The 12,631-nt window shown below is 41.5% G+C and overlaps 1 protein-coding gene across 4 annotated transcripts in view; it reads left to right on the top strand.

The window, feature by feature from the left end:
• Window positions 1-12,631, top strand: part of GRIK4 (glutamate ionotropic receptor kainate type subunit 4) — a 697,562-nt gene that overhangs the window by 426,146 nt on the left and 258,785 nt on the right. For all 4 annotated transcript variants that reach the window (XM_072612931.1, XM_072612929.1, XM_072612930.1 and 1 more), the window contains one exon: window positions 2,004-2,169. In XM_072612931.1, the coding sequence (XP_072469032.1) occupies window positions 2,004-2,169 (166 nt within the window). The remainder of the gene's footprint in view (window positions 1-2,003; window positions 2,170-12,631) is intronic.

Below are 12,631 nucleotides of genomic sequence, written 5' to 3'. Positions count from 1 at the left end.
GAGTACCAATCATCCTGTTCCTAGGACCAAGCTAGCTGGGTGGTGATTTTAAAAAATACCTGGTTTTACAGGTTGAAGGAGATAACACCAAAGGGTGCCAAAACAGACCCAAGTATCACATCATTACAACTACCATCACTCTTCCCACCCCAACATACTCTCTGTGTCTCTGTCTGTTTCCCTGTTTGTCTCTCTGTCTCTGTCTCTCCTTCTCGCTCTCTCCATTCTATCTCTCTCTGTCTCTGTCTCTCTGCATCTGTCTATTTCTCTTTCCTATACTTGGGCTCTTTTAAAAAAAAATTACTTCTCCTTCTCAAAAATGCCTTTATTATAACCAGAACCACAGACTTTCAGGGTTGGAAAGAACCTTAAAGGTTATCCAGTCTAATCACTACCAGGAATTGCCTTTATGCCCTACCCTCCATTACAAGTAAACATCTAGCCAACCATATCTCACCCGATTACAAATGACAGGGGATGGGAGTACAGAAGGGGGAAGAAGGAAGGCAAGAGAAACCTACCAAATATAATCTTCCTGGAGCCTTGTCCTCCTTAGGAATGTCCGTATCTCCCCCCTCACACCCTGCCGTAGTAGGCCCAGTTTTTGCAACATCTTTCCATAAGTTGCCAGCCTCCTCTACACTATCTTGGGAACCAAGATGAAATAATTGCTTCTTTTATATCTTTGACCCAGTTGTTAATCTGTATTAGGACCAGGAAAACCCCTCCCTCACTTCAGTGAAAAACCATATACCTTCCCTCCCCCAGACTCCTAGTGTAAAGGAAGGAACTCTGCCAGAGTTAGACAAGAGAGCCTCTAGTGAGCTGACTGGAGTCCTCATTACTCCAGGCACCAGGACTGAGGGCACCAAAATGAAATCAAAGCAGATAGCTGCTTATAACTCTTTTCACTTTCCTATTACCTACCGAATAACTTAAGCCTCCAATAAAGCAGCCATCATAGCCTGTTAAATGTCTCATCCCAAGAGAGGGGCGGAAAGGAAGGCAGAGAGTGATGGCTCCCGGAAATGTCAGGATTAGATGCAAAGGGGACCTGGCATTGTTCTAATGAAGCCAAAGCAGATATTTATTTACCTGGCTCTATTGGGGAGCTTCCAAATCATTTCCCAGCCCAAAGCACCTCTTCCCCCCAGTGCATTACTACCCAGAGACACTACTTTGAATACTCCCCTCAGTGCCCATCGATGTTTGAAGCTGACTACCCAGCTATCAATTAAGCCACGCAGGAGCAGCGATGCTGGCTCTCTGAGCCGCCTCTCCATGGTGACCACGCTCAGCCCTCCCCCAGCTCTGGAGGTCTTGATTTGAGCTTTTCTTTTCTTTCTCTTTCTTCTTCCCTCTTTCCCTTTCTCTCACACATCTCTGTTCTGATTGATTAACTACAAATGAAATATTATTAGGATTCTTTCTTTAAGAGCTATTAGTCTCCCTGCCTTATGGAGAGAAGTTTTTCTATAGATAAGAAAGCATCTATTCTTTTTTTCCCCCAGGCTCCCACCACTGGCTTCTAGCCTTCCTGTCAGTGTGGACCGGTCCTCAGCCAGGGGTCTCTATTCATCATAGAAGCCCCAGGGATTTGACTCAGTCTTCTTCATCTCCCCCCTCCCCTTTATCTGTCTCTCACTTTCTCTCTCTATGATTCCATCCCTCTATGTCTATCTAAACCCCTCTGTCTGTCTCTGTGTGTCTCCAGCTCTCTCTCTCTCTCTGTCTTTCTGTCTTTCTCTCTCTCTCTTTCTATCTCTCTCTGTGTGTCTCTCCAACTCTCTGTCTCTCTGTCATCTGTCTGTCTCTCCTCTTACATTCCCCTTCTCTCTCTTCTTTTCCCTCTTCACCTTGTAGTAAAGGAGAGTCTACTTTTTAATTGAAGAAATCCATCTTCTGCTTTCTCTCACAGATCTCTCTCCCTCCCCTTCCCCCCTTTTCATTCTGACCCCTCCTCTTCCCTGTCCCTGTCTTCCCTGTTCTCCCCTCCATCCCAGGTGCCCCATTTCAAAGTGGCCCCTGAGGAATTTGTGAAGTTGCAGTCCCAGAGATTCACCACCCTGAACCTCCACCCCAGCAACACGGACATCAGTGTGGCAGTCGCTGGAATCCTGAGGTTTTTCAACTGCACCACAGCCTGCCTCATCTGCGCCAAAGCAGAATGTAAGTTTCCTGAGATCTGGAGCTACCGTCCTCTGTCAGTACAGTCTGAAGGCTTCTGCACCCTCTCTGGAGTGTCCCCTGGATAAGAGTGGGGAGGCTAATTGGGAACATTAGGCCTGGTTAACAGAATGTGAAACCAAAGGTTTTGGGGGGGCGCGTTTGTGTATCTGTATGTATGTTTAATTCACCCCAAAACCAATTACATGTGTATGAGAAGAACACACGTTCTAGGTCATACATAAGCAAACCAGCAGCCAAGGCTCTTTGCATCTGCAAACTCAATTCCCATACTTCCTGCCTCATTGTTAGGGAGATACAAAGACAGAGAGAAATTGAATGCATTTGTATTTGATGGTTTGAAGAGCGTGTTTCCCTGGAGAGCTGGTTTTGCTGATGGAATGAGGTCTGAGGTCAATTCCTGATAAAATATTTTTTTAATGCAGATTTTGGAAATGCATTTTCTCTGACTTTCAGACAATTTGTGACATAAATTCAGCATTTATAAGATTTTGCTAACATAATCTAGCTCCTTCCAGCACATAGTCTGTGTGCTTAAGGCAGCCACACACCCACATTTGATCATGCAGATGCTGACCACTGACTGTTGCTGGAGCACCAGATTTGCACTGCATCTCACTGTCGCATTTCCTGCAGATCTTTAGGGCCTGCATCTTTATATACAGTCAGGTTTCAAAAGCTAATTTCAGTACCTCTGCCCCTTCCAGAGTAGATACAGTACCTACAAAAAATTGGACATACCAGTTACCTTCACACCAACATGATAGATACATTTGTTTTAACCATGTTGTGTTTTCTGTTTTCCACTTGTATATTGATTTGTTCATTCATACAAACATGACAGATCCATTTGTTTTCTAAGATTTTATGATTGTTGCCCTCTACCTTTGTAGGTGGAAGGCAGCATTCACCTCTAACATAGGTGGATAGTAGATATATTCATTCATTCAAACAAATGCAAAAGACTCCTTCGTTTTTACAATATTGTGGTTATTGCCCTTCACCTGTGTGTTCATCTATCCATCCATCCATCCATCCATCCATTCATTTGTTCATTTACTTATTCATACGAACATGATAGTTCCATTTGTTTTTACCATGTGGTGGTTGCTGTCTTCCACCTATATATTCATTCATTCAAACTGATAGATCCATTAGTTTTTACCATGTTGTAGTTACTGCCTTCTACCTGTGTATTCATTCATCCATTTATCCATCTGTTCACTCATTCATTCATTCATTCATTCATTCATTTATACAAACATGAACAGTTCAATTGTTTTTACCATGTTGTGTTTGCTGTCCTTCACCTATATTTTCATTCATTTGTTCCTTCATATAAACATGATAGATCCATTTGTTTTTACCATGCTGTGGTTACTGCCCTTCATTCCTTCATACAAACAAACAAACACTGATTGAGCCCTTTCAGAAGTGTGCTAGGTACTGTGTAGGATACAAAGATGTATGAGCCACCCCCATGCCCTCAAGGAGATTCTAATCTAATTAGGAAAAGAAGTGATGTTGACACAAACAAAAACCAGGCATATAATTCCACACATATAAAATGTGCAAAGACAAACATATCAGCATTCATGCAAAACAAATAAAAAAATTGTAGTGAAAAGAGCACTGAATTTAGTCAGAAAGCCCATGTTCCCAGCCTCGTTCTCTTCTTGACTTTGTGACCTTTTTTTTTTTCTCAGCCCAAGTCACCACATGTGGGGATGGGGAATAATAACCAGACTCCCTAACTCCCAGGGCTGCTGAGAGGATTCAGTGACATGATGTACATGTGTAAGGATTACATAAAATGCTTTATTACAATAAAGCTCTATACAAGTTCATTATTCTTATTGCTGGTGGTCTTACAGAGACATTGCAAGGCAGTATTTCTTGAATGTTAAATGTACTCCAGAAAGTAAGAGCCTCGAGTGGATAAAAAGAGACCACTATGGGCTCCACTGGCCAAAGAGTCACCGTTAGATGTAGTGGGGAGGCTGGACTGGCAGATAGAGTGTAATCTCCTTGAGGTCAGGGTTCATGTCATTTTTTTGTCTTTATATCCCTCTCCCCACCTAACCCAATGCCTGGCATTGGTTGATTGATTTGGAGTCAAAAAGATAGGCTCAGAGCCCTCATCTGATACTTACTACTAGCTGTGTGCCTGCAGAAGAGTTATAACTTCTCTTAGTCTCAGTTCTCCTCATGTCAGAAGAGGGCATAAAGTGGCTTTACTTGAACTCTCTCCTAAGATTCTTCTGAAGATCAGATGAGATCGGGGCTGTAAAGCACTTAGCAAACTTTCAACCACCACACAAATACCATATTATTATTATTTAGCTGTGTCAAAAGGAGAAGATAGTATTCTAGGTAAAGAGGAAAGCCAAGAGGTGAGAATGTGCACAGTGTATTCAAGGGACAGGAGGCAGACAGCCTTCCTGGAGTAGAGGATCAGTGTAGGGGGATAAATCAAAGATCAAGTGGTTTTTGACACTCATTCGCTGAACATTTATTAAAGTATACTGTGAACCGAACATTGTGCAAAATGAGGGCAAAGGGATTTCCAAAGTAAGATAAAGACATGGCCTCTCCTCTTAAGGAGCTTTTAGACTTGCTAAGGTAACTAAGGTAACTAAGGTAACTAAGTGGAAAAGTATAATTCACAAAATCAATCAATCAACAAACATTTATTAAGTACCTACTATGTGTAGGTTCTATTTTAGGTACCGGGGAGAGGAAGACCAAAAAAAAAAAAAGAAAAGATAATCAAACCCTGATCTCAAAGAGCTTACATCCTATCAGGGAGACAAATGCATACATAAGCATATGCAGAAACAAAAGAAATGCAAAGTAGTTGGTGAGGGAGGGCACTAGCACCTGGGGGATGGGGGTCAGGAAAGGCTTGTATGTTTGAGAGGTTTAAAAAAGTGCTACTTGAGACTCAAAGTGGGGATCAAAGAAGGCTTAGTAGAGAGACCTAGCATTGAAATTAGAATTCAGAAATAGCTTGGAATTCAGTAAGTGAAGAAAGGGAATGCCAGAAATTGGGGAGAGAGTGAGCAAAGGCATGGAGGTTGAAGAACACAGTGAATGTTAGGGGATTGCTGAGTAGATCCTTCTTAACTGAAGTTCAAAAAAAAAAAAACTAAAAGCGATTTGAGATAAGGTTGGAAAGGTATAGTGATATCAGATTTGACAGGACTTTGAATGCCAGGCTAAGGGGTTTGAATTCTTTTCCTGGAGTTCGTTGACACCCAACCTTTTTGAACATGGGAACCCCTTTTTAATGTAAAAAAAAATTCATGGACCTCCACATGATAGTAGTTGTGCTATTACTTTCCATGCATTAAGGAAATACATTCAAGCTACTATAAATTCAGTAGTGCTTTTGAAGGAATTTATATTTTATTCATCATAGTACTTTCTATACATTTGAAAAAATAACAATATGGTGGAGATAGTATTTATTCAGTCTACAAAACTATGCTTGCTTCCTTATGCTTGGCATGTGAAATCTAGGATTCCTTGCAGAAACTGTGTGATGATAACCACTGCTCTAGGTGATGGGGAGTTATTGAGGGTCTTTCACAAGCATGTGCCCCCTAATTTGAGAAGAACTGTCACTGGCAGACATGTTAGAAGGTAGATGTACTCCCAGATGTGCCCCTTTATATTCTGTGCTTCATTTTTTTTGTGTACCTTAGTTTACCCACTTTGGGAATGAGCATCATTTGTAACACGCTTTAAGATCTTCAAATAACAAGCCCTGCACAAGGGTTGATTGCCTCCTTGCCAGATTTACCCACTCAACCATGCCAAAGCATGGGCACATCCTACAACTTAGAGTTCTCCACACCCAGGGTAGAGTACCTCTGTTCCCACAGAGGCATTTGCAGCATTAATAATATACAGCTTTTGCCCAGTAATCTTCCTCTTCAGAGTACTTTACTGACATTAACTAATTAACCCTCCAAACATCCCCACCACAAACGTAGTTTTAATCACCACTCCACTGACTGGGAAGCAGCTGTGTAGATGGGGTACAGGAACATGGCCATGGGGGTGGGTAGTTAGAGACCTCCATTGCCAAGCTAATTATGCTGGCCCCTGGCCCTTTCCTGTAAACCAGGACTGACAGTGCCAAGGAAGCTGGGTATGCATAGAAACACATTGATAAACTCACTCAACAATCAGAGATTATTTACCAGGCACTGGCTACGTGTCAATACTTAGCTAGGCACGTGTACAAACAGAAGAAATATGAGATATATTTCTGGTCCTCAAAACACTTAAACTGTGTCTTCCCTACCTCCTCCATGATATTCCTGATGGTATACAGATCTCTTGGTATGGAAACTTCCTCCAAAAATGCATCTTGACATGTTGTCCATAACCTAGAGTCCTAGAGAGTTGCCTGAGAAACTGGGAGGTTAAATAAATAAGCCACCATCATGCAACTAGCATATATCAGGGGCAAGACTTGAACTCATTTCTCCTGGATTCCAGCAAGCTGTTTGACAGATCATAAATATATTGCATTTTACAAAGCTCTTTCCACACACACCGCCCCTGGAAGGTAGGGATTATAGTTACCCTTGTCTCCATTTTCTAGGTGGGGAAACTAAGATTCATAGAGATGAACTAATTTAATTTACCCACAGTCCCCCAACTAGTAAGAAGAATATAGCACTCTAAATTTACCTTTATAGAGTGGTTTAAGTCTTGCAAAATTGAGATTGTACATTATTTAAGAGTAGTGATGAGTGCCCTGGACTTGTCAGAAATCCTGACAATTCCTAGCTTCATTACTCAATATCTATGTGACTATGAGAAAGTAATTTCGTTTCCATGGGCTTCAGTTTCCTTAACTATGAACTGAGAAGAATAGACTAGTTCATGAATTCTGGGTTATATGGACTTAGGGTTTTTCAAAATATTTTTATTTTCAACATGATTAGTTTCCTATGTAGTCCTATATATTAGTTATTTACATCCTAAAATGTTATTCTGAGAAGGGATCCATCGACTTACTAGACTAGCAAAGGGGTTCGTGATCCCAAACGTTAGGAACTCCTGAGTGCTGATCTCTCAGGACCCTTCTGGCTCTAAACTATGATTTCATATGATCTTTACAATAATATATCCACATTATACACACATATACATACACACATATGCATGTGTGTATATGTTGTGCACATGTATACACACTCATACATGTTTGTATATATTATGTTATACATATATACATATACAATGCATATATGCATATGTATTTTCATATGTATATGAAATGTGTATACATGTATCTCTCTCTGTCCGGTCTGTCTTTCTCCCCACCTTGGGTGTCCGTATCTCACTCAGACTAGTAGATGTGATCCCTCTATTGCTCTGTTTCTGACCCAGGTTGGTTCACCCCTCCGTAGTCAGTTTGGTGACCCCTAGGTTTAGTGTGCACACCTAATCAACCAAGCCCATGGCAGCTCACAGCTCTTAAGCTCACACCAACCACTGGCCTCAGCCTCTCAGGTAACAGGGATTATAGATAGGAGCCACCATGCCTTGATAATAATAATAATAGCTAGAATTTATATAGTGTTTTAAAGTTTTAGGTTCAAGTGTTATTGCCCTCACTTTACAGATGAGGAAACTGAAGCTAAGGAAAGACTAAGTGACTTTCCCAACTAGTAAGGTAGAGTACTATAGGAATTCAGAGGAAAGGAGAGGTCAGTGCTCATTGGAGTCTTCAGGAGAGGGCTCATGGAGGAGGGAGGAACTTAAGCTAGGCTTTTATACTATATACCAAGTAACTCTCACCAAGCTACCTCTGATTCTGCTAGACTTTGCTCAGTGGTCTTCACAAGCTCAAAGCTATAGAAATGGAAGCTACCAAGACATTCTTAGATTTGAGGGTCTGTATCATTAATGATAAGACTTGGCATCATTGAAATAAAGGAAAAAGTCTCTCTGTATCTGAGCTGCCACGCGCCATACCTGAAGGTAGGGAGGAGAACAGAAGTGCTAGGACAGAAAACTGTGACAAGATGCTGAAAATGATAAGCCCACTGAGACAGAAGGAGCTAAGGCAGAAAGCCTAGCCTGGGACTTATCCATTGGGAGATGCCTCTTCTCTTTGGAAAACATCTATCAGTGGAGGCCTTTGAGTGACACTGATCCCCACAGACCCCAAAGACCCATGTTGCAGAGCCCAGGCCCCACCAGGGAAAGCTCAGATAGGAGAGGGGAGGTTAAGGGGAGGAGTGAAAGAGAACTCGGATCAAGGAAGGAGAAAATGAAGGTCTGATGTAAAGCAACTCCGTTTCAGAGCTTTCCAATCTGTCTCATTAATGCAAGGCTGAGAGACACTGCAAGTGGAATTAAGAAGAGGAATCTAATTTTATTTCTCAGCCAGTGAAATTAGACATAACCCAGAACATTCCATGGGGAATTATGCGACTCACTCATTCGCTTGTTCTCGATTTCTCCCGGAACATGGATTTTTAATAACTGGGTTTCCGTTGCATGGCAATGAATTGTGTTTGGCTAGGGGAAAATGTGGGAGGGGGCAGGGGGAATGCTTGTGTGGGTGGATTTTTAACTTTTAAGATTTAAAAATAAAAGAAAAAATATCAGTTAGGAAGGAAAGAGGGACGGGGTAGGAAGAGCTTGAAAGTTAGAATACAGCGTCACAGGCCATACCCTAGAAGCCCAGAAAAACTGGAATTGTTCTAGTGTTTCGGAGGTGTTTAAGACATCCTCTAGGGTGTGTTTGGAATTCTCATTTTATTCAGGCTATGGAGTGATTCACTCAGCCCCTCAGACTGGACTCTCTCCATTTGACTCCTTGTCAGTTGATTGAGATGGGATCCATAGATATGTCTTATACTACTTTTTTACCTTTTGTTTTTTTTAAAGAAGCAGGGTAGTATGAAGGGAAAAAAACCCCACTGTACTAGAAATAAGGTCTCCTGGGTTCTAGTCTGTGCTCAGTGTATGTGACCTTGGACAAGTCATGTAATTCCCCTAGTATTCAGTTTTCTCCTCTGCAAACTGAGCACTTTTCTAGCTCTAGCATTCTATGCTTGTTTACTCTAGTTTTCATGTTTTCTTTTCTTGTGTACATATCTTCATCCCACCCCCTTATCGCCATTAGACTGAGGGCTTCTCAAGGGCAGGAACCTTACCTCTTCTCTTACCCTTCAGGATCAAGGACAGGACCCTTCACACAAGGGAAATTCAGGCCATGTTCATTGAAGCTCCATACTTAACAAAACACAAATATATTTAATGAGTACCTACAGCAAGCGAACCTAATATTGGTGCAGGATATGGGGAAGAAGTGTGTTTGGAGATAAGAGGGGAGCAGAAGGGAGTGGGTGCCTGCATGAGGTGGAGAGGAGCAGGTTTCCAGTCCTGTGGAAGGAAACTATGATCTCTTGCCATCAGAGATAGATATTGAAAGCCAGTGGGCTGCATTTACATGTCAGTCTGAGGTCATCATTTTCCTGCTCATCTCACTCTCAAAGCAGGTACTGATTGTACTCTTCAGGAGAAATGATATATTTGATTTCAAGTAGTTCCCAGCCCTTAATTACTTCTGAGGTGCCTTCAAGATCTTGCTCTGTATCTTTGTGATTCTTTTCCCAGAAGTGTCTCATTCATCCTCTCCATGTACCCTCCATTCACCCTCTCAGCCTGCAGTTACTGCCACCACTAAGGATGGGTAACAGCTCTCATTTTTCTTCATTTTACCAAGGGAAGAAATGAGGTCCAGGAATGTAATTTGTACCATGAATAAGAGGACCGGACACTTGTGCTCCCTGCCCTTCCATGCTATCATAGAAAGTGTCAGGCTTGTAGCAAAGTTAGTTGAGTAGGAGATGATCTAATTTTGCTGCCCATAATCACTGTAAATGGAGCTCATGCCCCTACTTGGAGTAAGCCTTGAGAAAATAATGAAGTGATTGTATTCCATGGTAAGTTTGGAGGAGAAAATGGCAAAAGTTGATTCTAAGTGAAACTTTTCGTCCTTAAATTTTCCTGGAGCACAGAGTTTGATATATCCATTGTCCCCATTATCTCTACTTGCATTATACTTATCCATGGACATGTTCCACTCCCCACCGCACTGCAGTAGTTGCTTGAAGTCAGACACTTTGTCTTTTTTTTAAATCTTTATATCTCCAGCACCAAGTACAGTGGCTCATACGTAGTAGGTGCTTTAAAGTCTTTCTTGCCTTGAATTGTTCTATGTAAGCCCTCCTCCTCATGCCAGTTATGTACTTTCCTTTTAAAAGAAAGACGCTTTCCTTTCTAATCTCCAGCAGTCAACTCTTAGTCTTTCTACCTATGAACAATTGCTGTCTCAAGAAACAATTTGAAATTCATTCATACTGAGGTCTAAGTAACTGATGAGGTTTAATGTGACATCCTTCCCAGAATTATTTGTATTTTAGCAGGACTCAAAGGCATCAGCTAAAGAAATAAGGCACAATTTTCAGTATTAGCTTCTGCATAAGGTGGAAGAGGATAGAGTTTGGAATATGGCAGGGGAAGAGTAGTTTCTGGTCCTTGGAAATCTTTCCCCCTAAGTAATACATTATTTTGCCTACTTCAATAACTGAACTTATCACTAGGACTCTTCTGTTCCTCTCCAGTTCCTAAGAGACAACTTGTCTCCTGCTCCCCAGAATAAGTAGCCTGCTGAGTCTTTCACAAATGGATCACTCCTGATGCATCCTGAACTACTCTGCTAGACTCACCCAACACCCAGGACTGGGAAGGAATGAAGCAAGGATTAGACTCTGGAAGTGGAACTAGGCTGTCTGTGATTGGTGGGGAAGTGGGGGAAGGAGGGAGGCAACAAGGCAGAAGAGAGGAGAAGTTGCTGCTTTTGATGCCTTAAGCACCAACAACTCCTGGTCTCTTCACTGGTCTCTAAACCACCAAAAAGCAAATAAGAAATTCCAACAAGTAATAATAGAACTAATGAAAACTTCTAAGATGACATGACATGAAATCAGCCTTCTTCTGATGTCCTGAGTAAGAGGCAGCCTCTTACCAATTCTCTGGGGCTATTGTTGCTTCCAAAGGAATGTCATAGTTCTATGTGGACCTGGGCCAGTTGTATCCTTTCCCATTCCCACTCCCTCTATTACTGTGATTTACTAGTTGAATCTAATTCTACTGAATTAAACTCAATTCAACTTCAAATCAGTTCATGAAATCATGTGCCTACTGTGTTAGGTTCTATAAAGATAACAGAGCATTATGAAGTATGGCCTCTTTCTTTAAGGAGCCTATAGTCTAGCTGGAGTGACAAGACCAATGCACAGGGAAAAATCAGAGAAGAATAAATCAATATAATATAGTAAATTACATTTACTGTAAGGGTTACAGTTTAACACACATATATTAATTGCAAGGCAGTGGGATATAGTGGGTAGTAGGCTGGGCTTGAAGACAGAAAGACCTGAGTTTGGATTTTATCTCTGATGTTTACTAGCTGTGTGACCAGAGGAAAGTTATTAATTCTCAGTGTCCCAATTTCCTAAAAGAGAGAGAGAGAGAGAGAGAGAGAGAGAAAGAGAGAGAGAGAGAGAGAGAGAGAGAGAGAGCACGCAAAGGTTAGATTGGAGGACTTCTAAGATTCCTTCCAGTTCTAAATTTATGAGCCTAGAATAAATGTCTACCATGAGCAGAACATCATGCTAGGCTCTAGGGAGATATAAAATTTAGATAAGAATCCCTGCATTCATGGAGTTTCCAGTGTAAGCAGAGGGAGAAAATGCAAGCATAAGGGGGAAGAGAATAAGTATTGATTAAACCCCTACTGTGTGCCAGGCACTGTGCAAAGTGCTTTTCAAACATTCATAGTTGATTCTCATGCCTCACTTTGTGAGGTAGCTACTATTATGACCCTAGTTTTATAGATGAAGAAGTGGAGGCAGATAGAGGTTAAGTAACTTGCCTAGGGTCACACAACTAGTAAGTGTCTGAGGTAAGATTTGAACTCAGATCCCCCTGACTCTCTAGGTCTATCTCTCTATCCTTTGATTCTTGCTTGGAATGGGGACCCACAATTCTCTTCATGTAAGTGAATTCAGTGTAGACATGACATCTTCTCCCCCCATAGTACTTACTACCAGCTTTCTCATGGGGTCAGGGAGAGCTTTCAAAGGGGGTAAGGTTTTTTATAGTGTATCAATCTAACATGAACAACAAGGAGGGGAAACACTAATCTGGTTGGGGATTGTTGTCCCTATGCTACCTTAACAATATCTGGACTTCAGAGTCAGCAACTCTAAGAGTTACCTAGGGACATATAATTACCTCTATTTATTTAGATAAGAACTTGAACCTCAGAGAGATTCGGACTTCTCTAAAGTTCCATAATTCATAAGAATCAGAATTGGGACTCAAACCTAGGTTCTTTGACTCT

Source organism: Notamacropus eugenii, chromosome 5 (genome assembly GCF_028372415.1).
Source record: "Notamacropus eugenii isolate mMacEug1 chromosome 5, mMacEug1.pri_v2, whole genome shotgun sequence".
In the NCBI taxonomy this organism is placed as follows: domain Eukaryota; kingdom Metazoa; phylum Chordata; class Mammalia; order Diprotodontia; family Macropodidae; genus Notamacropus; species Notamacropus eugenii.
Note: the sequence above shows the minus strand (reverse complement) of the source record. Positions and strands in the feature narration are given on the sequence as shown.